The sequence below is a fragment of the Gouania willdenowi genome, chromosome 10 (genome assembly GCF_900634775.1).
Source record: "Gouania willdenowi chromosome 10, fGouWil2.1, whole genome shotgun sequence".
In the NCBI taxonomy this organism is placed as follows: domain Eukaryota; kingdom Metazoa; phylum Chordata; class Actinopteri; order Blenniiformes; family Gobiesocidae; genus Gouania; species Gouania willdenowi.
In genome coordinates, this window is record NC_041053.1 from 14,192,527 (window position 1) to 14,220,501 (window position 27,975).

Consider the following 27,975-nt stretch of genomic DNA (forward strand, 5'->3'; position numbering starts at 1 on the left):
ACTATAGCCTTATCTTTGAAATGTTGATGTTTTTCCACATTTTTTTTTTTATTTTTCATGCCTTATTGTATTTTAACCCCAGTTTAAGTGTGCTCATCAAATTAGAACTAGTTTTCAGGGTCTTATGATAGTCTTATCTCAACTTTTTATTTTTTTAAATGTTACATTTTCATGCCTTACTATAGCCTTACCTCCAAAATGTTGGTGTTTTTCCACATTTTTATCATTTCTCATGCCTTATTGTATTTTAACCCCAGTTTAAGTGTGCTCATCATATTAGAACTAGTTTTAAAGTCTTTTGATAGTCTCATCTCAGAAAAAATTATATAACATTTTTCCATGTTTATGCCTTATCTCTTAAATTTGGGTGTTTTTCAACATTTTTGGTATTTTTCATGCCTTATTGCATTTTAACACCAGTTTAAGTGTGCTCATAATATTAGAACTATTGTTTTTAAGGTCTTATGATAGTCTTATCTCAGAAAAAAATATAAAATGTTTCCATGTTTATGTCTGACTATATATTATAGCTTTACCTTTGAAATTTAGGTGTTTTTCAGTTTTCTCATGAATTACTGCATTTTAACCCCAGTTTAAGTGTGCTCGTCATATTAGAACTAGTTTTTAGGGTCTAATGATAATCTTATCTCAGATTTTTTTTTTTTTTTTTAAAATGTTCAATGTTTATGTCTTACTATAACTTTATCTTCAAAATATTGGTGTTTTTACACAGTTTTTTTTTTCATGCCTTTTTGTATTTTATCCCCAGTTTAAGTGTGCTTATCATATTAGAACTAGTTTTCAGGGTTTTACAATAGTCTTATCTCAATTTTTTATTTTTAAATGTTACATTTTCATGCCTTACTATAGCCTTACCTACGAAATGTTGGTGTTTTTCCACATTTTTATCATTTCTCATGCCTTAGTGTATTTTAACCCCAGTTTAAGTGTGCTCATCATATTAGAACTAGTTTTCAGGGTCTTATGATAGTCTTATCTCAACTTTTTATTTTATTTTTATAAATGTTACATTTTCATGCCTTACTATAGCCTTACCTCCAAAATGTTGGTGTTTTTCCACATTTTTATCATTTCTCATGCCTTATTGTTTTTTAACCCCAGTTTAAGTGTGCTCATCATATTAGAACTCGCTTTTAAGGTCTTATGATAATCTTATCTCAGAAAAAAATATAAAATGTTTCCATGTTTATGTCTGACTATATATGATAGCTTTACCTTTGAAATGTGGGTGTTTTTCAGTTTTCTCATGAATTACTGCATTTTAACCCCAGTTTAAGTGTGCTCGTCATATTAGAACAAGTTTTTAAGGTCTTATGATAGTCTTATCTCAAAATGTATTTATTTTAAATGTTTCATTTTTATGTCTTACCATAGCTTTACCTCCAAAACTTTGATGTTTTTACTACATTTCTTTTTATTATTCATGCCTTATTGCATTTTAACTCCATTTTAAGTGTGTTCATCATTATAGAACTATAGTTTTTAAGGTCTTATGATAATCTTATCTCAGATTTTTTTTTTTTCTTAATAGTTCAATGTACTGTATGTCTTACTATAGCTTTACCTCTGAAATGTTGGTGTTTTTCAGTTTCCTCATGAATTGCTGCATTTTACCCCCAGTTTAAGTGTGCTTATCATAATAGAACTAGTTTTTAAGGTCTTATCATAGTCTTGTTTTAGAAAAAAAAAAATCTAAATCTTTTAGAGGGTTTTTCCCCCACATTTTTGTATTTTTTTCATGTCTTACTGCATTTTCACCACAGCTAAAGTGTTTAATTACCAAGTGATTTAAATGTTAATACAGCTAATAAATAAATACTGTATGATTGACAGAGTAAATGAACCAATGAGAAGCAGAGGACAGCTGGACAAGAAAAGCTTTAATGCATTAGGTTTGAAGGGGCGGAGCTTATAGGTTCAGGTAATATGTGAGTGACTATTAGCGTGAGTCATTACTACAGACATGCAGACAGTGCAGTGAAGTCTCTACATGTTGTTTACGACACAGCTCTGATCGTCCAATGAGAGTGAAGAGCATAGAACTGAAATAGTCCAATCGGAGGCCTCGAAAAACTGAGGACACTTAAAAATAATTAAAATTAAATTAAACACTGTGATGTCACAGAGAGCCCCTCCTTAACCAATTGGATGACGTCACAAATTACAGGTCATGTGATCCCATTTCAGCCAATAGTTGAATCCGATTAATCCACTTTTAAAAATATTCATTTAACGAAGCCACGCCTCTCACACCAAGCAGCCAATTGGTTGGAATGATTCTGTGTGTGTGTGTGTGTGTGTGTGTGTGTGTCTGTGTGTGACAACACAGTGTAAAAGTTGCTACAAACAAACAGGAAGTAGTTCCCGGTGGTTTGCCGTTGGTGGGCGTGGCTAAGCGAGTGGGCGGAGTCACTTCTTCTTGAACAGGCTGAAGTGTTTCTCCTTCTTGGCTGGGCTAGAGTCGCTCTGCACCATCTGAGCTCGGACCGACGGACACGAGCTTGACTCGCTGAGACACCACGAGTTTAAGACGGCCTGGATCCACCCACTCATCTCCTCCTATTGGACAACAGGGTCACATGGTCACCACCATCACATACACAGCACATAGGATGAAGGCTCAGAGGCTTCCTCACCTCGTCTTTGGCCTGGAACAGGAACTCGTTTCCGTCCGTGAGACTAAAGCAAGCAGGAAGTGGATGTTTGAATGATGTCATACATACAGGGTTTATATAGAAACGTACACAGAGTTGTAGCGGGTGCAGTCTATGTCCTGGGTGACAGATACCACAGTACACCTCTCTTTAAGAAAAAGCCTCCAAAACCTGTAACCTAACTCTTGCCTCCTCCTTTTCAATAAACATTCAGATCTACTTGAAAAGAGACTCAGACTCTTTGGCAGCCTCTTGCTGAATAACATCAGATTTGTCTCAAAAATATTCACAAACAGATTCACAATTTTAACGTGTTTTTCAAATCCACAAATACATCCACAATTTACACATGTTTTCTTATTTATGTGTGTGTATTCATCATGAATTATCATGTGTAAATCTTCAATTGTGCTTGTGTATTGAGTAAAGTGTGTGTGAATTTATTATTGAGACAAACGTAACGCAACTTTGCTCAAATCCACACGCACAGAGCTGCTGATCCACGTGTGTAGACCACCACCATCCACTAGGGGGCAGTAATGAGGTATCTGCTGAAGATTAATTCTATTTATCTACAAGAATATCTAATAACGTCACAATCACTGCAGCCTTCACTTGTCTCCTGCTGATCATAGTACAACACTTGGTTTAACAACAATATTTCATCATCATTTTAATGGATTTTTATTAGTAAAAATGTTTTTGATGACACTTCTCTTGATGTATGTGATGCTATATTTATATAACACAGAGGTGTGCACCAGTTTGGCCAAATCAATGATAGTTTATAGTAATTAAACTTATAATCCTCACCACACAGACCGTCAGACACCAATACACTATTCAGGCTGCACCTCAAGTATGACACATAGGAGGAAATAAAAACAGGATACTTTCTAAAATTGTTTTAATGTTAATTGATTATACAACAGAATATTTACATTGATTAAATAGATTTTTTTTTATAAAAAACATTAAAATTATAAAAAAATATTCAAGTGTTGTAGTGTGATCAACAGATCTCCTTTGATGGTAGGATAGAGTTATGTCATTAGTAAACAGTTATTAGAAAGAAAATTGTTCCATTTTATTACCAATAAAATCCATACACATTAATAAAAAAGTATTTTTATTTTTTTTGTCAAACCAAGTGTTATACTATGATCAGCAGGAGACAAGGGAAGGCTGCAGTGATTGTGGTGATATTGCAGTGAAGACCAATAACGTTATTAGAAATTCTTGTAGCGTCTGTTTTTGTCGGTAAATGCCTCATTACTGCCCCCTAGTGGACGGTAGGTCTTTAGACACTCGCGGATCAGCAGCTCTGAGAGTGGATTTGATCCAAGCTGTGTTAGAAAATCATTACATTAGGAGTAGTTTTCAAAGTGATCATCATGATTACTTATCAGTAATGTCTCAAGAATCATTTCATGTTTAATGTCAAACTGACCAGAAAAATATGATCTCTGCACCTATCTTGACTTGACTTTTAGAATGTGTTTGTGTCGTGAGTTATATTTTAACTTCCTTTTCTCAATTCTCCAAAGACGTTTTTACACCAAACCACAACCACACAAACCAATGATAAGAGCACAACCACCCAAATCTATCTGATTGGCTGCCGTAAAGTCGTAACCAATGGTAAATGTTTTAACCTGCACAAATCATGACATCATCTCCCGGCTTTAAAGCACCCGTGCGAAGAGCCGTCTTTGGTTTTTCAGGTGCTGGTCATGCAATGCTTTCATGAATTTTCTTTATATTTACTTTGTAACATCACAGTGCCGACACACAATCTCATCCTCATGCTGATCAAGCCAACACACGCACGCACACACACGCACCCATCTCATCTTACTGCTTGATTTTATTTCTCTATCTTTCTTTCTTTCATTAAGCATTCTTTTCTTATTATATGTACTTGAGTATTAGTCTTAGCGAGCATAAGGTTCTGTAGTGTTTGTATAAATATTAACTTGTTGATAATAAATGTTTAAACTTAACTATTTGTCTGTGGTTCATGTATCAATATTGTTTTGCTATAGAAGAGTAGATAGTTTGACAATAATTCACACCCTGAGCTATTATGAATTATTAATAACTGCTAAACAGTGTTATTCCTCTTCCAAAAAGGTGGCACCCTAATAACAGCCACATTCATAATAACACTTAAAAAACTCTCTACAGAGTGAACAGTCATGTGGTCTCTCTGACTATTGTCTGAATTCTAATCTGAGTCCCATGTGCTATCCCAGTGACATCATGATGATGTCATAGCCTCACCTGAGTTTGAAAACATGTTTCTTCTTCTTGTAGTCAGAGGCGACGTCGCATGCCGCCTCCTTCAGGCTTACTGGGGCCTGGCCGTGGAACAACGCACCCTGATTGGCCGCCTTGCTGTCCTTGTAGAAGGCCATTTCCTGGTTGTTGATGACACAGTAAACACTGTTCCACGACCTGCCAATCACAGCAGGGGGCGGGCTCAGGTGAGTCGGGCCCATGTGAGCCTCGGGCTGAGAAGTGAGGCAGTGTTTCTTACCTGTTGGACGCCTTTTTGTTAGGCCCCTCCCACAAGTGTTTTCGGTGCAGATGCCCCTCCTGCTGTGTCTGGGGGGAGTGGCTTTTGGGAGGCAATGTGGAAGAATCGTCTTTGAGCTTACTGTCAGCAGTCGGCGATGAGGAGGAGGGGCTTAACTCCTTAGCAATGCCGTTAACCAATTGGTCTCCTTCCTGAGGGAGAAAAACCAGATGGACCAATCACAACTTGGATCCATGTAGCGGTCCAACGCCTGGCTAACCTGGTTAAGTTGGTTAAACTTGTTAAACTGGTTAAACTGGTGAAGGGAACTAACCGGTGAAGTTTCCTGATCCGATGGAAGTTTGTTCTGAGTCACGTCGCTATGGAAACATACACACACAGTGAGAAGAGGACTTCCTGTCTGAAGGAGTGTCTTTGTCAAACTGACCTCTGATGATGATGATGATCTTCTTCATCTTTCTGAGTCTCTGTAGAGAGACGCTGCTTTTCTTCTTCTTCTTCTTGTTCCAGCTGCAACCTCCTGACCTCCAGCAGCTCCATCTAACACACACACACACACACACATATTTCACACTGGTGCTTCTCAAAGTGTGTGGTGCACCCCCTGTTGGGGAATGAAGGTATGACAGGTGGGGTGCGACAAACAGGAGGACATTTTCAATTTCCTGCCAACAATCTTAAAAACCTTCCTTTATTAACAATAAAGATAATCAACACTAAACAAAACACCTACACACAAATAAAGTAATAATGAAAAGCCTAAAAATTAAAAGAACATTCAATTATTAGACTGCATTAGATATGCGACCCGGAACAACATGTAACGTGGAACTAATGAAACATGATGTTACCTGTTCCATGTCAGTTCATTTCATTCTTGCACTGAATTTCCTTTTTTTTTTAACTTTTTTTACATTTGATTTTTTATGCAGGTGATTAGTTTAATTTAGTTTCTGATGAAATATGATGTAACTTATTAGTTCAATAAATTTGAAAATCTGTAATTTGTCAGGATTATTTTGGGGGCAATGGGAGCAAGTGGAGCTTGAACGTTCACCTTTTTCAAATTGGGGAATACCCAAAAAAGTTTGAGAACCAATGCATTATACACACATTATACACACGTTATACACACATTATACACACATTATAAACACGTTATACACACATTATACACACGTTATACACACGTTATGAACACGTTATACACACATTATACTTAGTACGGCCCCCCCAGGCTCAGGCCCTTGTCACTCCCCTATGTCCCCGCCCCCTCCTATAGCTCCGCCCTCACCGTGGTCAGTCTCTCCAGAGCAGAGAAGCGTTCCTCCCAGCTGGCGGCCGACTTCTCAAAGGCTTCGTGTCGTTTGATCATCTTCTCCACCTCGTCCACGCTCTGCCCGACCTCTAGACTGCTCAGGTACGACTCCTGACCCAGCAGCCACGCCTCGGCCACGCCCGCGTCCCGGGAGAACTGATGCACCTCCAGCACTGATGGAGGAGGGGCTTATTAGTTCATCATCACTGTTAATACAAGCAGACAAGGACACACACACACACGCGCACACACACACCGAGGCGGAGCCACTCCCAGCGATCCTCCCACTTGTCCATCATCTCCTTTCTCTTGTCGGTAAGTTGCAGCAGCTTGGCTTTAATCTGAAAGGAAAGGGCATTTATTGTGAAGAGTTCTGTCTGATGTGGGTGGAGCCTGATGTAGGTGGAGCAGGTAGGAGAGCATCACCTCCTTAGAGGAAAAGTGCTTCCTGCTGAGCAGAGACTGTCCCAACTCTAAACAGGAAGTGAAACTGTTGTTACGGGCGTCAATTTCTGCTTTGATTCCCTGATGGTCGTTCATCAGCAGCTCCACAGACGACACGTCTCTGTTAGAAACACACACACACACACAATATTACACACACACACACACACACAATATTACACACACACACACACACACACACACACAATATTACACACACACACACACACACAAGGTGTATTGGTGCATGTGCCTGTTCTTCTTCTTCAGGTTTTTTTAGCAGTAGTTTCCTCTTCCACTTCTTCTGTGTTTTTGGAGGTGGTTTGGTTGGCAAATAACATGTCTTATAAACATATGTTTTATTAATAAAGTAAATGACTTAGTTGTATTGAGTATATGACTTATAAGTTACAGTTATAAAAAAAATACAATATTAAAAAGTGTATCATGAAGTTTGCCTCCGATTGTAGGGTCTGTTACTTTGTACCAGCGACAACTGCTGGTTTCTAGCGGTATTGCAGTAGATTACAGGAGGCATTGCAATTCTACACATATGGATTGAAACATGCACACACAGATCAGGGTACAGACACACAGATTGTATTACGCACACAAATAGGTTTGTTACAATAATGACTCCATATATACACGCATACACATTACTCCACACACAGATACACACTTAGCGACACGCAGATGTGCGTGTGCAGCAGTGGACCATCCAAGGCCTTTAATATGAAAATAGATTTAAATATATAACACACAGACACTGGTAGGGGACTACCGGGCAGTATTACTAGTACAGCAGTACATGTAAAGCAGTACTGTATGTAATGGACTTGGACTTGATTTATATAGCGCTTTATCACCACACTGAAGCAGTCTCAAAGCGCTTTACATATCAGCTCATTCACCCAATCACTCTCACATTCACACACCAGTGGGACAGACTGCCATGCAAGGCGCTAGTCGACCACTGGGAGCAACTTAGGGTTCAGTGTCTTGCCCAAGGACACTTCGATCCCAGTACCTGACTATGTGTCGAACCCCCAACCTCTCGATCAGAAGACGACCCACTACCACCTGAGCCACGGTCAGTAATGTGTATTACTTCAGGTGTACTCCAGTAGTGCTGTGGTCCTACCTGGGGTTCTCCTGGCTCTCGATGAGTCTGATCATGTTCTCCATCCACAGCAGCAGGTCTCGTATGGCGCTGAGGAACCTGAACCTGTGTGCGGTGTCGGTGAGGCGGAGGCTGCGTGTGCTGCAGGCGTCCAGCAGGAGGCGCCACTGCTCAGACACCTCGCTCTCTCTGCGCTGGATGTCGTCTGCTTTGTCTCCAGCGTACGACGACTGCAGACGAGCCGCTTCCTCCTGCAGCTGTCGCACCTGCAACAGACAGAGATCAGAGGTCAGGGCGATAATGATCAGTCTGATCAGAGCAAGAGTCTGCAACATGCGGCTCTGGAGCCTCATGTGGCTCACTATAGCTTTCAAAAAAATATTGAAATAAATGTTATTTTCTTACAGAGGGTATTAATGATTAATCACATTGTGCAATAACTCAGCCACCTTCCTACTTCACCTCCTGCAACATCTACAGATCATCAACTTTCCTGCACCTGTGTTTAACCTTGAGTTTAAAATCCCTGGTAAGATAATTAAACCAACTAAAACACTATTCTGGAAGAAAATAGAGTGACCAAATTCATTTAACTTCCAATGTGCCAGCTAAATATACATGTTTGATATGTGGCAAGAAACGAGCCAGAAGGATTTTAATCCAGAAGAGAGGAGACAAAATGGCTCCTTTGAGAGTAAAGGTTGCCGATCACTGGATCTGAGCTCTGACCTGCGTTTTTAGGGCCTGGACGTCATGTTGGAAGGCAGCGTGCGTCCTCTGCAGAGCTTCCACCGTGCTTTGGTCACGGCCGAGCTCCTCTGGGATCTTCTGCTGTTTGTCTGCGATGCGTGCGAGGATCTCCTTAGCGTCGTGGTAGAAACGGTGCAGCTCGAAGGAAGCGGCGAGGATCTGCGTCCGAGTGTCCACGAGCTCCAGCAGGTCGGCCCACGACTCGTTCAGCCCGTCTTTCCACTCCGCCACCAAGGCGGCGTCGCCGTGACCGCCATTTATCAGCTCGTCTGCCATACGGTTCACGGCATCCACGCGCTCCTGCCCCGTGCTCCCCGTGTCCAAGGAGAACTCCCGGAAATGCTCCTGCAGCATCTGGACCGAGCAGAAGAAAACCACTGCGTTATCATAACATATCATAGTTTTCCTGCAGTCTTCGCTTAATCAATGTCTGTGTTGGGAGTTAATGTATTATCTATTTGCATACATTGTGCTACCTTTTTCTTTACAGATGTATTTTATTCAAGAAAGAGGGTTTGTCTCCTTGAGGAGGCTCTTTATTTATATTTATAAAAATGCATTTTAAACAAAATGTAATCTGTAGCTATTAAAGAACGAGTAAGATGCAGCACTCTGCATGTTCATGCCATGTAACCCTGTAAGTTGTGGCATTGTCTGATAAATGTCATTATTTCACGCTTTTATCAGGTTAAGTATTGATAATTCTTTTTTAATGTGTTTGAAAATGGTGCAGCTAATAATGTGAACGATAACAATTTAGGCAAGGCAAGGCAAATTTATTTATATAGCGCATTTCATACTCAAGGCAACTCAATGTGCTTTACATGATAAAACATTCAATTGTTTAAATCAATAAGAACATTTAAAATCATCAGTAAAATCAATAAGAACATTTAAAATCATCAGTAAAATCAATTAAAATCATCAGTAAAATCATCATTACATCAACAACATGACAAAAAATCTCTCTCTCAATCATATGCAGTAGAGAAAAAAAGTGCCTTTAACTTTGATTTAAAAATGTTTACATTGGATGCTGACTTCAGCTCTGCTGGCAGTTTGTTCCACTTCTTTGCAGCATAACAACTAAAAGCAGCATCACCATGTTTACTGTGAACTCTGGGCTCCACTATCTGATCTGTGTCCATAGATCTGAGAGACCTGCTGGGTTCATACCTGACTAACATGTCACTGATGTATTCTGGACCAAACCCATTCACAGATTTATACACCAGCAGCAGAACTTTAAAGTCTATTCTGAGGCTGACTGGGAGCCAGTGTAAAGACTTTAAAACTGGAGTAATGTGCTCTGACCTCTTTGTTCTGGTTTAGTCTCCTTTCAAAACTACAAGTTCTTATTGTTTAATTTTCTTACAACTATTTAATTTAATTAAGTTTGATAAAATAAAATCAAAACTTTTATGGAGACATTGAGACTTTTTGTTTTCTTTAAAAAAATAATCGGGAAAAATTCTAAATCGAATTTTTTGTGAGAAAATCAGAGATTTTATCTTTAGGCCAAATCCCCCATCCCTAATACATATACATACTGTGTACATACGCAATGGTCCATGAGAAATCCAGGAAAAAGTAATCAAGAGAGACTGAGAAAAAAGCACAAAAACTATTTTCTGAGAAAATTTGAGTTATAAACTCATGCTTCAAATAGCGCTATCTGAGGTTTTTAAAACGGTAAACTTTGTGCGTGAAAACGGCTTGTTTTAGCGCAGTGCCACTTCCGTGTTTGTGGGTTCAGGATATTCAAAACCATTGCTGGGGGGGCAATGATTTTGTAGATTCTAAGCATGGGAAAGCTTAGAATCTACACTTTCAGAATCTGTAAAAACTTTAAACATCCCCTTGGCCGACATGTTGCTGATTTTCTCATGGCGCGTCACATATTACATACATACGTATATGTGTATATATGTAAATACATACACAATCATATATATACACAGATGTTTGTGTTTGTATATGTATGCGTATATAACATAAGTTGCACACTGTGACGTACCGTGACGTGTTGGTAGTCCTGTCCCAACTCGTGAGATCCAGCCACCACCTCCCGCTCTGCCACCCACTGCTCCCAGTCATCCACCTCCCTGTTCAACTGGAAGAGGCGGAGCCTCTCCTCCAGGTGACCCCGCCTCTCCTCTGACAGGTCCTTCAGCCCCGCATAGAGCTTATCCACCTGAGACTGACGGAGGCTGATCCTCTCACTGAAAAAAAAAACACACACACACACTCACACACTGTGTGCTGTTGTGTGATGATAAGTGTGTAGAGATGAGTCACCAACCTCTCGGGGTGTCCATCGCTCACAAGACCTCGGCTGCTCTTTGACAGCTGATGGATGGTTTCTGCGTAGTCCTCCACTGCCTGCTCCACGATCTGATGCTTCTGTTGCATGCTGATGGCGCTCAGCTCATCCTGTGTCACACACACACACACACACACCTCTCAGGTCTGACAGTCTGTGCTGCAGCCTTTTTATATTCCTTCCTTAGACTGATTTTGGGGGCGGGGTTTGGTGAAGGATGATGGGATTGTTGGTGTGCTCACCTTGGCCTTCTCCTCTGACATCATGTAGAGCTCCTGCTCACTCATCCAGGCCTCGGCCTCAGCGGCGTCCAAGTAAAACTGCTGAGCTCGTTGGGATTCCTCCAACCGGAGCCGTCGAAGCTCCACCTCCTCCATCAGCCGACTCCACAGACGCTGCAGGTCAGAGAGACGTCGGCGCAGGGCGTCGTCTTCAGAGGAGGTCTTCTGCAGGATCGTCCGACTGCGCTCCAAGATGTCGTCGACTCGAGGCTGATGACCTTTGATCTCTTTCTGCAGAGTCTGACACACACACACACATCAGTCTTTCTGTAGATGTATAGATATAGCTGTGAGTCACGTGTTTGGTCCAAACAGAGATCAGAGTTTAAAGGTTCCTGTGTGAACAACTAGCTGAGGAGAACCTTACAGTACCTGGTTCTTCTTCATCAGCAGCTGAACGCTTTGCAGGTTGTTCCCATTGTCATCAGACGTCACCATAGGAATCCTCTCCTCAGTCCACAGCTGGAATAAAACCATAAGAACCATCACAAAGAGAACCCTCAGAAACCAAACCTGAAAAACTTTTGTGAGCAGAAGTGTGGCTACTATTTTCTGTGTTCAAATCACCAAATTAGGGACACACACATGGAGAATCAGAATGATTCCTTAAGCACAGATCTTCACTAATAAGTACTTTTAAAAGCTTTTGGGACAGACTGGGAACAATGGTGGTTTAGAAATGATCTGCAGTAATGACAAAGCCCACAGATCAGCATGTGATTGCAGTGTAAAGAGGGAGTCCCACAGTAATGAAACCTAAAGACCTAAAGCTGATCTGAGGAGGCTCTAACACCTACGATCTCATCCTCCACATCACGGTTGAACTGGTGGAGTTCTCTGGACGCCTGCAGGAAGTCACGGCGACGTCTGATCGGCTCCAGCAGCTGGGTGAACTTCCTGTGCACCGCCTCGTCGGCGTCCTTCAGCTGTAGCTCCTCCAGCTCCAGCTGACGCAGCTCCACCTGCTTCTCCAGCATCTGCAGCACGTGCACACGCAGGAGATCATTAGTCATGTTGGCATAAAGCACGTGCACACACATTACATTTTTACATCATGTTTGTATGTTTACATGTTTCTTTATGTGTTTGTATGTTTACCTGCTGCTTGTTGATGAGGATGCTGACTGATGTCAGGTCCTTGCCGTAGTCTTCTGATTGGATTTGAGTGTCCAGCGTAGTCAGCCATTGGTCGATGTCAGCACAGCTCTGAGAGCAAAGCTCCGCCTTGTTGGCCTCAAACAGACCCTCAGCTTTGCTCTGAGTGGTCGACTCAAGCTCCACCCACATCGCCTGCACAGCGCCGAGTTTGTCCTTTACCACAACCTCTGTGTCCGGCTTCTCTGACACGAGCAGAGCTCCGTCCTACAGCAAGGGGTTGGGGGGGGCTGTCAAAGGTCACACATGGATACACACAAATACGCACAGGAACACACTCATACCTTCTGGATCTTCTCCAGCCACTCCTTGTTGGACTTCAGCTCGGCCATGAAGGCTTGATGTTTGAGCCACTTACTGTGGAGATTCCTCGCCTCGTCGTACGACACGTCCTGAGCAGTGAGCATCTTCTCACTGATCCACAGGGAGAGCTGGAACACACACACACACACACACACACACACACACACACACACAGTAAACAGGTGCAGTGTGTATCAGAGCTTCCTGATGTTGATCATAAAAGTTGTCCACCAGGGGGCAGTAATGCGACAGCACTGGTTGGACACCACAGCATGGACAACTAACACTCAGGCTGTGTTGTAAATGTCATACTTAAGTACTACTCATAGGAAGTCTGACGTTAAAATTAGTATGTAGTGCGTTCACATTAGATAGTTTGAAAAGATTCAGTATGCGAGAAATACCCGGATGTAAACTATATGAGGATATTTTTTAAGTACGCATGGTGGGTACACTAGTCATACTCAACCACCCCATGATGCAAAATCGTCCTGGGACCAGCTTCAATCTAAAAGTCAATCATACCCTTTTCAAAATAAAAGTATCTCTTCTTGTTTTCCATTAGTTCTTAACTCTTTAGTAAATAGGGCTCTTGTTTTGAAGTTAACCAGAAGTTTTGTCAGGAGCACAATGGGAATGAAATGTGTATATATAAGTTTTATGGATCAAATGACCACATTGATATTGATATTCTACTTGATCACTTCCTCACTTAAAATGCTTTCAGAACTTTCAGAGGTGGAGAATAAACAGAGATATTTCAGGTTTTTGTAATTGTATGTTCCAAATGCATCTTGGGAAACTTGGAATTATACTTCAGTAAGAACGCTCATCATCCTAATCATACTTAGTATAAAGTAGACAGTGTATACTCATTGTGTTTGTAGTGTATAGTACAGAGTGTAACATTTTGAACACAGCCTCAGACTAAGTCACCAGTCACCATGATCACCAGCTGGTTTCAAACACCGCTAGAGTCACTCACACCGAGTGTATCTGTCAGTTATTGAAAACTAGTCATTACTTAATGACTCTCTGACCCTGAGGGGGTGGGGCTTAACTCTACTGATGGAAGATGAACCGTCTCCTCTGTAGTGCTGGGTTTTATCACTCATCATGTGATTGGTCAGAGATGTAAAGCAGTTGTAATCAGGCCTAAATATTAGACATGACCTGGCCTGAATAGAATACGGCCCCAACCCTTCTGAACTCGATCTCTCTTTAAGCCCAAACCTGATCCTGTCTGTCATGTTGCCGCCCCCTGCTGACCCCTGAGTGACCCGTGGGTGACCTCTGACCTCCTGAGAGTCCTGCAGGAACTGTTGAAGGTCGCGGTTGTCCTTCAACTTCATGAGCAGCTCCACAGCAGCCTCTCTGTTCTTCTTCTGTCTGAAACACAAACAGAGTTACATCAGAGTCACAGACAGGGTGGAGAGAAGCTGGGAGCAAAGCCTCTGCTACCTGTGGTCGATAGACGCCACCCTCTCCAGAATGCGCTCGGTGTTGATGTTTCCATCGTTAGCGAGTCTTCGTCCAGCCTCCACCACACCAACGATTTTGTCCTCGTTGGCCTCCATCGTGGTCATGAAGTCCTCCTGCTTCCTGATGGCGAGCTGGGCCGCCTCCAGCGTGGAGCACATCTCAGTGTGAGCCAGGACGTACTCCTGAGGAGACACGGGTCAGAAACAGGAACACAAGTTTGGAGGACAACTCCTCCCGGTTGCCATGGTTACCTGGTTGTTGAGGAGGCGCTCTGCCTGCTTGCTGTCCCTCAGGAACAGCTGGTAGTTGTGAGACTGGGACAGCAGAGTTTGTCGATTCTCCCACATCCTCTGCAGCTCATCCCATCCTTGGTGCAGCGCCTGCAGTCGCTGCTGCAGGAAGACATGCTGTGCATCCGTCTGTCCTCGTGTCACCTCCTCGCCCGTCGCCCTCATCCTCTGGTAGTCATCCTGGTAGTTGAGGATCTCGTTGTGGATGGCGCCGTGCCGAGCCAGCAGCTGCTCGGACTCGGCTGGCGTGTTGGGCTCGTCCTTGGAGGCGATGGCCGTCTGCGTGCGTGACAGCCAGGACTGGAAGTCGTCCAGCTCGCGCAGGAAGTGCTGCAGCTTGCGGGCTTCGCCCAGAGACTCCTCCCGCCTCCTCAGAGCATCTGTCATCTCCTCCCAAACCGCCACTGTCTCTTCCAGCTGGCCGGTTGCCGCCCCGGCCCGCTCCGGCTGCTCCTTTGACAGACTTTGAGCCTCAGAGCGCAGGCCGCTAAGCTTGTCCTGGATAGCGCCAAAGTCTCGTTCCATGGCGGTGAGCTTTCTTTGCAGAGCCAGGACGCCACTCAGGTCGTTGCTCAGCTCCTGCGTGGACTCGATGACTCTGGTCTTTTCTCGGATCCACGACTTGGTCTCTTTACAGTCGAGATGGAAGTTCTGAACACTCAGCGCTGAGCTCAGCAACTCCTTCTTTTCATCTACCAAAGCTCTGAACAGACTCCATCTGCAAACAAGAATCACACCAACTTGATGCACCAACTTATCCACTGACACACCGACTTATCCTCTTATACTCTCCTGACACCCGGCAATGCATTTTTGTCCTCTGTGGGGGACATCAGTCTGCACTCTCTAAGTCAAACATTATTTATTGTATCAAGTTCAGTCCCACTGTACTGTCAAGAGGACATCCTGGTCTTTCCAATGAGGCCTCACTTGTGGGGGTGTGGCGAAATTAACACATGGGCTGTCGTTCCAAAATGGCTGGTATCTCAGCTTCCTCATTTTTTGAGACCAAGGGGGGTAAATTAAAATTTTTCTTGCTGACATAATGCTAATGTTGTTAATAATCAAATTTTTTGTCAATAAAACACTCTTAACTTCAATTCAGTGAAGTTTTTATAAACATAGAGTGATTTTACCCTTTCAAAACATAACTTTTATTCTGTGTCCTTTGTAATAGACAGCAGGACTTGCTAACCGCCATTTTTTTTTACCATTTTCCGTACTTCAGGAAGCAGAGGCCTGAGTGAGGCAGAAATAATTTTGCTAAGAATTTTGGAGGGTTATTAGATTTAGAGCTGAGGTTATTTGTACTATAGTACTTTTGACCCACTCAGTGTCGGTGTCATGGAGGGGCATTCGCAGGCAGTACCCCCCCAGCTGACATACTGTGCCCCTCCCACTCTTCCCACTACAGGGGGAGCTTTTTATTAATCAAAGAAATCTGACTGGCTATCGCAACTGACTGTGTCCATTCACTAACAGCGGACAGGAGTCTGCTCCATAGATATAATATACTGTGGTTTCACATTTGTGCTATTGAACGTACCCTAGAGCTGTTGTTAGGATCAGCCAATAGAATGTGTATATGTCTATGGCCTGCTCTGTTGATTCACGTGCCGTCACTCACATTGCTGCATCGCGACAAAGCAAGAGCGCTAAATTCTGATGGAGGGCAGGAAGTGAAGCTTGAGAATCTGCCGTCTGAAATAATCAAAATGTCCATGTTTTGTGGAGTTTACGGCTGCCCCCTGCAGTTTTCTTAATGCCCCCCATTTAACACTGCCTGGCGCCAACTCTTGCTCCTTTTCTCAGGGTTTGCTGGTGCTTATGTCCAGCTTTTTTTGGGCACAAGGCGGGGCTACACCCTGGACAAGGCTCAAGTCCATAGCAAGGACAAGGAGAACACACAAACTCCACACAACAAGGACAATTATTATTACAATTTAATTTTATCCAAAACAACGTCCAACACAAGCAGTTAGGGTTTAGGGATTTGCTCAACATTCCACAGTGATGGACCAGGTTGGATTAGAACCAATAACCCTCTGATTAAAAGCCTTCTTCATTAACCGTTACCCCACCACCCCAGGGCTTAAACCCATGACCTTTGTGGGATGATGTTTTACAAAAAACAATGTTTAGTGTTAAGATGTGTTTCTCTTATCTAACTGTTGTAATGTTCATGAAATGCAAAGAAATGTAGTCAATTATCAACAAATACAATACATTGTCATTGCATCTAAAAGTTATGTGTTGTATTAATATAGACATGATACCACTATAAAGAACAGATGATAAATACAAAAGTAAAATATTTCTGAGAAAATCTGATGCACCAACTTACCCTCTAATACATGACTAATCCTCTGCCACGCAAACATATTCTGACACACGACTGATCCCCTGAAGCATCAACTAATCCTCTTACACACCAACTTATACTCTGATACATGACTTATCCTCTGACACACCAACTTATCCATCGACTTATAGCCGACACACCGACTTCTACTCTGATACCGACTTATCATGTGACTGTTGTACGTGGTACCTGTTGTTGAGTTTGTCCTGTTGAGTCTTGATGCTTTCCTCGTCAGGTCGACTCTGCGACAGTTGTCGGCCGATCTGGTTGACGGCGGCGATGCGCGACGCCTGGCCGTTCATCTCTGACTCAAAACTCTCAAACCTGCAGAAATCAGCAGAGTGCACGCGTATCCCTCATGGCGCTAAAACACGATCAGACAAGCTCTGAAGTCCTACCTGTGCTGGACCACCTCCAGGTCCTCCAGCCTCTCGGGGACCTGGGTGCTGTTGATCCACTGCTCCTTCTCCTCCATCCACAACTCGCAGGCGTTCGCCTCGCTCAGCATCTTATAGAGTGCCAGCATGTCCGTCAGCGCCTGCTTCCTCTGCCTGCTCAGCTCTGTCACCTTCTGAAAACGCTCCTCCACACCAACCAGTCGGTGTCGCGCAGACTCCGCCTCCTGTGTGGGTAGGGTGGCGGCCTGCTCGTGCAGCGAATCGATGACGGCGCGGTAGCTGTGAATCTCGGACATCGTGTCCTTGTGCTTTTTCACCAGCGTCAGCGTGGAGAACTCGTCGTTGCCCGTGTCGGTACTGGACACGACACGCAGGGCGTCCAGCGTCCAGGCGTCCACGTCGTCCACATCCACTTGGAACTGCAGTGCGGCAAGCTCTTCCTCCAGCCGGCGCCTCCTGCTGGTCGCCCGCTGCTGCAGCGCCTCCCACTGTGCCTCTACATCCTTGATGCGCTCCTCAATTTTTGTGGCGGCAAAGTGTCCTTCGCGCTGCATGGTCCGGGCCTCGGCTATGGTGCGCTGCAGGCAGCCCAGGCGCCCGCTCATCTCGTCCTGGAGGGCGCGCTGTTGAGCAAGCAGCCGCAGCGCCCCCGTCAGGTCACGACCCACCTCCTCTGAAGAAACGAGACAGTCCTTCTCATGGAGCCACGCCTCCTCCTCCGCCATCTCCCAGAAGAACCTCCACAGATGGCGGGAAGCCTCCAGGCGGGCTCGCCGCTCCGCCGCAAGCTGAAGCAGCTCCTGGTAACAGAAGTCCAGGTGAGACACGCGGTCCACGATCAGCTGAGGGTCACATGGTCTGTAACCTGGAGAGAAAGAACCACACAAACAACCAGTTAAACCAAACAGAAACTAGTCTCCTTAGCTACCGCAGTTCTTTATCAGGATTATCTAATTTTTCGTTTCCTCATAGAGTCAGAGATGATAAATAGTGAAAAATTATAATATTTAATAAGTTTAAATAATAACAAGAAGATTTTTTTTCCTCTGTTTTCCCGTGATCACGACTTAATTTTCTCAAGATGTCGAGACCTTGTTTTCCCATGATAACGGGATAATTATTTCGAGATCTCGAGATAACGAAACAATAGTGTATTATAAATCATCAACATCATTCAGTGCAACAATGTCAGAGGAGCAGGAGCTTATAGATCACCGCATCGACTTCAGTAAAGTTAGAAAGACCCAGATAATGTCTCATTCTAACCGTTATGAGATAGCCAATGAGCTACAAGCTGCAACGAGCTGATCTTCAATACGTTATTGATCATTTCAGCAGAGATATCCTATTGTTTCCTATGAGCAGCTGAGGTTGAGACGTTGCTCAGGGACCGTCAACAAAGTGCAACCACCGACACAATAAATATTGAATATTCAATAAGTCTGTGATCATGCATAGCAACGTGACCTAATTTACTGTGGACGTTGATGGTCTTCATTTGGTCATACTGCAACTCTTATTTAGCTAAAATACACTTTTAGTAGATTGCTGATTATTAGTTGCCAAAAAACGGATTAGTTTACACATTTAAGATTATCGGGTATAATCCATAGGGCCATTAATGTAGTCAAAGTATTAGCAAATATGTATTTCGATGCACAAATGTGTGATCGGTAAATATCAGGCCTAGATTGAATGAGTTCTGTGAATTTTGCTCCGCTCTTGCTGCAGAATAGTCACATGCATGCAGCGATTTGTAAAATAGTGCAAGGAGACACCACCAGGGGGCGCAAACACCACCAATGTTGGCCACTGCTACAGTTTGAAATGGTACCTGTAGTGACGCTCCATCAAAGATCATACATAATGGTAAAGGTTTAATCAGGTTAATTATTACTCAGTCGTTCGAGAGCAGCAGGAGAGAATTAAACATGCACGTTTGTGAGACACGTTCGCTGCTATTTTGCACAGAAGAGTCATGTCAAAATGTCATACTAACGTACTACTCATAATAAGTCTCACGTCAAAATGAGTATGTAGTGAGTTCACATTAGATAGTATGGAAAAATTTAGTATGATGTAGATGAAGTAGATGTAGAAGTAGATGTATACTATATGGGGACATTCTGTAAGTGTCTTTAAGCACATGTTGATATTCTACTTGGTCACTTTCTCATTTTAAATGCTTTCACAACTTTCAAAGGTGCATAATTTAGCCTCAGTGTGCTCCAGGTTTTTGTTGTTGTAGGTTTGAAATGCATCTTGGGAAACTTGGAAGTAAACTTCAGTGGTATATAATAGACAGTGTATACTCATTGAGGTTTGTAGTGCATAGTACAGTATGGCATTTCAAACACAGCCACAGTCTGTGAACAGACAAAATGGTGGTTCCGGTCGCTCCAGCTGAGCCACCATCAGCCGTGGATTTGCTGAATTTACATTAACAGTTGAGATCGCAACGTGGCGACTTCCTGGAGGGACTGAGTAAGAATTACCGCTTTGGTCCAGAGAGAAGCTGTTGGCCGTGTCTCTGACTGTCTTCACGCGCTCGGCCTGGATGGAAATGTCTGCCTCCACCAGTGAGTGTTTGTGAAGAAGGTCCTCCACACCCAGAAGGTGTTTCCCGTAATCCTGAGACAGCAGCAGCATCTGAGTACAGGGACAGACAAAGTGAGTTAGAGACAGACAGGGAGACACACACCCGTCTCCATCTGTCTGTCCTACCTTCATCTCGTCCATCCAGTCCATGATGTGCAACATCTCGTGGAAGACTCTCTGCACTCCGAGGTTCGTCTCCAATCTGCGTCTCCTGTCCTTCACCAGCTGCAGCAGGTACTCCCACAGACGCAACACGTTGTCCGTCCTCGCCTGGATGCGCTTCACGTCATGGTAGCGCTCGTTGTCCAGCTCTGTCGCCACGGCAACCACCGCCTGTACTCGCTCCTCGTAGGCAGCGATGTCCGTCTCGATGGCCTCGTGCTTCTTAGTGGCGGCCTCCACCGACTGCAGGTCCACTCCAAAGTTGTCCTGGAGGACCGAGAGGACAGAGAGGCGGAGACAATGAAACCTGATCTCCTGAAGGATGGAGAAAACTTGAGACCGTCGATTCATGAAGTAGGTCTATTGCTGACCTGGGAAACCAGCCTCTGGTTCTCGCTCAGCCACGTCTCCCTCATGGACGCCTTACGGTCAAAACGGCGAGCGAGCTGCTCCAGTTTCTCCTGACGAATAAGCTCATTCCTCAGAGCCAGCTCACGCTCATGCTCCGCCTTCTCCAGACGCTCCCAGGCCTGACGAGAAGAAGAAGATCCTTAAACATCTAAAGGAGGCACCATCATTCTTTTGGCCTCTGAGACCTTCTACAGATTTGGTAAAGATGGACACTGAGGAGAAAACCATGTCCATTAGGTCCACATGAAGACCAACATCTGCTCTGCTTAGGAGAACTGGTACTCTGTAACTGTGAATCGATATCGGTACTCAATGGTACCAATTTTCGGTACTTTTGTGAGGTAATAAATGGTAAATAATAAAATCTCAAAATGTTCCAATTTACTATTATATTTCATAATAATAATAATAATAATAACAAGCTTTAACAAATATATCAAACAGTTTATATTGTAGCGTAGCAACATTTGTTTCACAAATTTCATATACTGCACAGAAAATGCACTACTCTTCCACTCCCTCACAGTCACAAGGATGCGTTTAGGTACCAAAACATGGTACCATTTGATTTCATGTGAGTCGGTACCAGGTAGTACCCAAGGAATTCCGTAGGTTCCCAAAAAAAAAAACTACTGAATTTGGTACCATCCCTAAACCTTAGGAGGAGCACCTTGTTGATGTCGGAGACTAGTTTTCCCTCACGAGGCATGTAGACTTTTTGGTTGTTGGTTCTCATCTTACTCTGGATGGTGAAAAGGAGAACCTCCAAGTTCCCCTTCTCTGTGAACCTGAAAGGACCAACAAAGACCTGATCAGAAGAGAACAGGGAGAAGACCAGCAGATGGACTTAATGAGAAAAGGTTCTGACTTTGGCGGTTTCTCCACAGTCCGGTAGGTGTTGAAGGCCTGCAGCTGCTGTTGAACTCCTATCAGGGAGTTTGAGAACTTGCGGTTGTAGAGGATGATGATGGTCTGCTCGATCCACTCCAGTAGGTCCGAGGCCAAGCTCTCATACTTCTCGATCATCCTCTCAGTCTCAATGGCGTAATCTAAGACCTGGAAGAACATCAAGGAGCATCAAACATCCAAGCAGGTCAAAGGATCAGGACCAGGACCAGGGCCAGGACCAGGACTCACCTTTCCGATGCGTTTGCCTTCCACCTTCAGAGCTTTCATCTTGGAGAAGTAATGATAATATGTGACTACGTAGGTGATCACAGACTTCTCATCAGGATGATCCACACTGATATCTGTGAGGACAACAGAAGGTTTGTGAGAAACAGACCAGTGTACAGACACGCAGGTACAGACAGTCCAAGGTGTGGACAGATGGGTACAGACAGTGGCTACCTTCAGGGTCCAGCAACCTGGTCAGGTTCATGTGCTGCTCGGCTAAGTTGAAGGCGTTTTGAAGGTTGTAGTGAGCATTAGACTTCCTCAACTTCTCAAAGTCAATCAGGTCAGGCCTGAAGACAGAGGTCAAGAGGTCAGTAGGAAGTCAAGACAAGGTCAAGTTAAGGTCAGAGGTCACCTATGTTTGTGTATGAGGGCGTTGAAGGCCATCCCGTCTCTCCAACTGGTGCTGAAGTTATGGATGTTTACATTTGGATATCTGGAACACACAAACCCTATCAGCATGTAGAGGTGGTGTTATGAAGAAAGTGGTGTTGTAGAGAGGGTAGTACTTACCCTGCGGTCTTCATTTGACACCACAGAAGAAGAGCGTCTTTGGCTGAGCGTCGCTCTTTGTTGTCCTCCGTCTCCACGCTGATGTCCTGGATCTGAAACAAGATGGCGGAGTCACAGCTCCACCTGTACGATGTAACAGCTCCCCCTGTGTGATGTCACACCCTTACCTGGAAACGGAGGATGATGGTCCAGATGAGTCCTAAGATGAGACGGTGGTTTCCGTCCACGATGTCGTGGGAGCCGACGTTCTCCAGGTGGACGCGCTGCTCCTTCAGGAACTGAAGTGCTTTGTCCACGTTCTCCAGGCAGTGGATCCTCATCCTACCTTTGGTTGGCCGTGGCTGGAAAACCAGGAGAGCCAGGAACATTAAGCTGTTCTACAGGTATGTGGGTCAGGGTTGGACCGTGTCAGTGTGTCAGCTCTATATATGAAAATATCTGAGCTGGCACAATGTGTTACTAACACTAGTAGCTCTATATTTGTAGTACAGTATAAAAGGCTTGAACAAAAACTATTTCTAGAAAAAAGAAAATGTTTTTGGGGTCTCCAAAAATTATTGATGTCTGATATCTGGTTTATAAACACATTTGAACACATTCTGCACTTTTCTCATATTCACACTGGAATTGACTACACCTGTGAGTTAGATTATTTGTGCTCTTTGTTTTAACCCTCCTATTATCCTCAAAAATACTAACACATTTTACCCCTGAGTCAGATTGATCCTAGTGGTAAATGTGTATTAGCAAAATTATATTTGTCTCCAGAAAATGATTTACAGAAAATTGAACCTTTGTATCAGGCACATAAATAATCCTTTGAAAATGAAACCTTGACCTGTTCTCTAGTGCCCCCATCAGGCCAAACTTTTAAATTAGAATGAATTTATCTTTAATAATTTTCATCCAAATCTTCTCAAATTTACTGACAACATTAATGACCACAAGAATATGAACCCCATTAATTGGGGTGATGATACGACCTCTCCTGCAGCGCCACCATCAGGTCAAACCTTGAGTTTTAGAGTTAGCTCATCTTTAAAATCTGAGGTGCACATTCATGACTCTCACATAATGAACCATATTGATTGATGTTGATGACCCCCCCCTTCCTCTAATAAATATATTTATTAACTTGTTTTAATTTCCTTTTTGTAACAAATTTGACATATTTGGGGTTACTCATCAGATGAGGATTCCACAAAATCAGAGCCCACTTCAGCACAATCGTCTGTCTCAGACACATTCTCCTCTGTCACTTTCACTGTGAAAGAGCTGTTCCAAAATCTCAATGACTGTAAACTTTTTCCTAGAGGACATTTTCTAGAGAGAGAGAGAGAGAGAGAGCGTGTAGATTGCAATACACACAGAGCACAATGACGAACTACCATGTCCTTGCAGAAATACCCTGCCCTCCACAGCGCGGGAAATATCAGTTTTACTTTGACAAGTGTAAATATTAGTCGGACTCAAACAGATACACACACATTCTTGCCCATGGTGTGGGAAACTCAAAAGTATCAACTCTGCACCTGCAGGTGTGGGAATGTAAGGTGACAATAGCACATTGAAAATATCATCATGATCATTTCATGCTTAATTAATTGTACCCATCAAATTAAGAAAAGTCATAAAGTCAACTATTATTTTTGAATGATAAACATTGAAAGGGGTCAAATTGACCCCAAGGATAATATGAGGGTTTGGACTAACTTGGTTATCTTTTTTAAATCAGTAACATATTGGGTAATAAACCCTCACCTTTAACAAAACCCAAACCTCTGAAGTCTGAACGGTTTACAGTCGACATTTTTCACAAACAAATGTAGTTATTATACATTTCACTTTCATAAATGTCCCTGTTTCAAAATAAAGACAATTTCTATAAAGAAAAACTTCTGTCTGTCCTTTACAATCTCACACGCTGTGATTAATCGTGATTAATTATGATCACATTTGTAATTAATTCTTGCTCTAATAATGTTACGTTGTGTAGTAGATTGTGGTGTGGTGTTGTGTAGAGTTATGTTACCAGAGTATCTCCTGACAGCACTTCCAGCAGTGTGAGTAGAGCACGTCCGTCCCTCAGGTCCAGGTAAAGGTCGGAAATACGACGACCGACTCTGCTCAGGTGGGAGTTCACCCATTTGGTGAAGGTCTTCTTCTGCACCGCCTCGCGCTCATCTACACACACACACACACACACACACACACACAGGGTTAGGTTGGTTGTGAATGGCAGTGTCAGTGGTTGTTTGATGTGTGAATACATTGGAGTGCCACAGAAACAGACACTAAAGCTTATACAAACACCAGCACCACTGACACTACAGACAGCTTTCATCCCACGTCCCTGTGTTTGTGTCTGAGGGCTGAACCTGAGCTAAAAGTAAGAACACACACAGATAGGGTTACTGACTGTCTGTAGCTCATTCTGTGATCTTACCTTGGAGCTGTTTGAACCGTCCGTCCAGCAGATCACAGACCTGCTGCTCCATGAGACACTCTGACAGTCAGCAGGAGACAGACATGAGGGACAGACCAGAGCTGCAGACTGAAGCTACTGACCAGAGCTACTGACCAGAGTTACAGACCAGAGTTACAGACTGGAGCTAGAGACCAGAGTTACAGACCAGAGCTACAGACTGGAGCTAGAGACCAGAGTTACAGATCAGAGCTACTGGACCTACTCATGAAGATCAAACTCAACACAAAAAGTGAAACGTGGAGACACTGAAAGTCTAAAGGTCGAGGGGCACAATCTGGCAGCCAATCAGATCATAGCTTTAAGATGATGTCATTACACAGTGTGTGTGTGTGTGTGTGTTTCCCTTCATTGTGGAAACAATGAAAGGAAACACACACTTTGATTTAACTACAAAGTTTGAAATGATGGAAAATGTGGGACGGTCTTTCTTAAGGTGGACTGGGAATGGTCTTTCCTAATCCTAAGGTGGAATGGAGAGGGTCTTTCTTAAGGTGGAATGGGGATAGTCTTTTATAAATTAGACTGTGGTGTTTTTTTAAGGTGGACTGGGATGATCATTATTAAGGTGGACGAGAGTGGCATTTCTTCTTAAGGTGGACTGGGGATGGTCTTTCTTGAGGAGATGTGTAAAAGTGGCTTTTGGGGTCCATTGCAGACCACTGTGGGCCACCCCGACCCCTCCTGGTGATTTTTAAGGTGGACTGGGGGGAGTTTCACCTGCGAGGGCTTTGATGCGGGAGCGTTCAAAGAGGCGAGCCGTGCTGTTCTCATTGTCCCAGTCCTCGTCCCAGCGGTTGCTGACCGTCTCATACTGGGACAGTTCCATTGGCTCATACTCAGCCGCCAACGTCGTCATCATGGCCTTTGACCTCTGGCACACCTCCAGGTCAGCACAGACACTTCCACATGGATACTTAAGGCCGAGAACTGCAAAATTTTCAAATACATTTAAAATACACCATCAAACAACTAACAGAAGGACCAACAGAGCAGTTGCATGTCTGTGGAGGGGTTACTGCAGTATGAGCGAGATACAACAATGCCCCGCCCTCCACGCACACAGCAGTTGTTCTTAGCGAGTGTCAGGAAAATGTATTTATTATCGATTAGAAATGTATTTATTAATTTTGGACAAACAATAAATAAACTGAGAAGTAAAATTTATTTTAGGTCTGTGAATGTGCGGATAACAAAGAAAAGCTGTTGTGTATCAGTGTGTGGAACAGGTTTCTAGAACAGTTCGCCAATGGAAATTAAAGAGTGTACAAATATCAAGCAATTTAAAAGAAAATATAAAGAAAATATCTTTATGTTGTATGACAATTTTGAAAGTGTGTAATGTGTTTTTTTGAGTGTGTATTTAATCAAAACTACATAGATGATTAAATTAATTTATTAACAGCATCAATGGCTGGTAAACAGGATGCTGAAAATTGATTATTTGTTACTGTAATGTAGGAAAAGGGGTGGGACTAATAAGTGTATACTTCCACCCACTCCCTTTCAAACACAAAAATGTGTGTACACAGTGATATATGTAATTGTTTTGTTTTTCTGAAGGGAAGCCATCTGCATCAAATATTCTGTTGATTTCAATATTGTTTGTATTATTGCATTTGTTTGAAATAAAACAGTATATCATGTCAAAATTAAATAAATTAAACGATTCAATTCCAGGGTATTCAGTTCCACCATAAAAAAAAGCATTTTCAGTCGAGAAAGGAGTAGGAATCAAAAATATTTCATTGATCACAGGGGGAAATTGCTTTAAGGAAGAAGTAGAAGTAGAAGCTGGTGGAGTCCTAGCCCACGCCTTTCTAATAACCACTGTGTAAAGGTTCAAACTGAGAGGATGAGGAAGTTTCTTCCCTCAGCACAGATCTGTTTACAACTCTGAGTATTAAAATGGACCTTGCACTCACACACCTTATTCACAACAGAAGTTCGTTTTGTTTATATAAGTGCATGTATAATTTTATTCATTTATTGCAACTGGATGCTGATCAAAAAAATAAATTTCACTGCTTTATTTGACAAATAAATAATCTTGACTCTTTAGCTTTAACTCTACGTTGAACACAGGCACAAGGATGCCGTCAATGTCTGTTCTAAAGTCAGACAAAGGACAAAAACAAAGGTCTTTCTACCTGAAGGTAAATGAATCTGATAAGGACAAATGATTGGATTGTTATTGTTAGACTGTAAATGTAGGATAAGTAATTTATTATCTTAAAAAAAAAATATCTGAGCACGTCTACAAGCTGTTAATGTTATTTATTTATTTTCTTCAACATGGAAAAGAGGGAGCGCGAAAATGTAAAAATGCAATAATATTGCGTTTTAAAATGTATTTTCTTTTTTTCACAGATAATTACAGGCCATAACAAACGATTATATTGTCTTTTTACTGTTATTGCCTGTATTTATGTTTTGTTGTTGTTTACATTCCCTCCCCCTCTGACAATGGGCCCTGGCCACCCCCATTTAAATGGATCTGGACACGGCCCTGTGCACCGGCGGGACAGAGCAAAGACTTTTGGTCCTTAGACCGGCCTGCCTAGCCGCCTACTGCCGGGAACAGAAGCTCCGAGGCCGGACAACGTCCCGGAGCTCCTCCTCCTTCTCCTACTGACCGGGCCACGCCTGTCTGCGCCGCTGCTGATGGCGCACCGTTATCGGCTCCATCCTCCGACCCTCTCCGCTGCACAGGCCGGCTACCCCGAGGCTCTGCACCGGGAGGATGGAGCTCCGAGCCCGACACCGGGGACTCCAGTCAACGCAACAAGAGAACAAACGCAAGCAAAGCAACGCTTACCTGCTCCGTAAATCACAGCGGGGATGTGAAGTGCAGCTGGCCGCCACACAGAGCTGCAGACCGGGGAAAGAACCGAGGGAGGAGGGGCTGCAGCAGGGGATGATGGGAAAAACACCGCACTGTCCCCCAACACACACACATCTAACTCAGGGAGAACATGCAATCTCTCCCCAGCTGTGAGACTGTGGTGCTGACTGACGATGATGGAGGTCTTCCTGTGTGTAATGTGATCCGTGCTGACGCTCAGCAGAACAACCATTAAGAAACCATTAAGGCCGGATGGAGGGAAATGCACTGATGGGAACCACTGAGCTGCATCGATCGCACTGAGCTCCACCCTCTGTCAGCCTCCATCACTCCATCAGTTCA

General features: G+C 43.4%; 1 protein-coding gene across 2 annotated transcripts; it reads right to left on the minus strand.

Moving 5' to 3' along the window:
• Positions 1 to 1,880: 1,880 nt before the first annotated feature.
• LOC114470569 (spectrin beta chain, non-erythrocytic 1-like) lies at positions 1,881 to 27,921 on the minus strand. 2 transcript variants are annotated; one of them, XM_028458810.1, is made up of 36 exons: positions 27,607 to 27,921; positions 25,509 to 25,718; positions 24,336 to 24,487; positions 22,471 to 22,644; positions 22,304 to 22,395; positions 22,146 to 22,226; positions 21,965 to 22,080; positions 21,752 to 21,864; positions 21,483 to 21,670; positions 21,285 to 21,402; positions 20,575 to 20,733; positions 20,168 to 20,470; positions 19,939 to 20,092; positions 17,444 to 18,308; positions 17,235 to 17,369; positions 14,645 to 15,401; positions 14,373 to 14,575; positions 14,210 to 14,300; positions 12,893 to 13,039; positions 12,552 to 12,815; positions 12,251 to 12,430; positions 11,826 to 11,915; positions 11,415 to 11,693; positions 11,152 to 11,282; positions 10,867 to 11,071; positions 8,829 to 9,203; positions 8,121 to 8,365; positions 6,959 to 7,097; positions 6,789 to 6,873; positions 6,509 to 6,705; positions 5,642 to 5,754; positions 5,528 to 5,573; positions 5,215 to 5,405; positions 4,959 to 5,132; positions 2,658 to 2,700; positions 1,881 to 2,580 (listed from the first exon to the last, which is right to left on the minus strand). In XM_028458810.1, exons 1-36 carry the CDS (start codon positions 27,863 to 27,865, stop codon positions 2,431 to 2,433), a joined length of 7,224 nt encoding a protein of 2,407 aa, XP_028314611.1. In that variant the 5' UTR covers positions 27,866 to 27,921; the 3' UTR covers positions 1,881 to 2,430. The 2 variants fall into 2 exon arrangements, with proteins under 2 accessions (XP_028314611.1, XP_028314612.1); XM_028458811.1 differs by lacking the exons at positions 25,509 to 25,718; positions 27,607 to 27,921 and adding an exon at positions 24,750 to 25,496.
• Between the last annotated feature and the right edge of the window lie 54 nt (positions 27,922 to 27,975).

What these genes read in the sequence shown, in the direction of transcription:
- LOC114470569 (XM_028458810.1), bottom strand. Translation starts at nt 27,865, where the DNA reads ATGGTTGTTCTGCTGAGCGTCAGCACGGATCACATTACACACAGGAAG. An exon ending in GCCCTCATACACAAACATAG is followed by an intron (nt 22,081 to 22,145) that starts GTGACCTCTGAC and finishes CTCTGTCTTCAG; the next exon opens with GCCTGACCTGATTGACTTTG. An exon ending in TAGTCTCCGACATCAACAAG is followed by an intron (nt 20,734 to 21,284) that starts GTGCTCCTCCTA and finishes TCTTCTCGTCAG; the next exon opens with GCCTGGGAGCGTCTGGAGAA.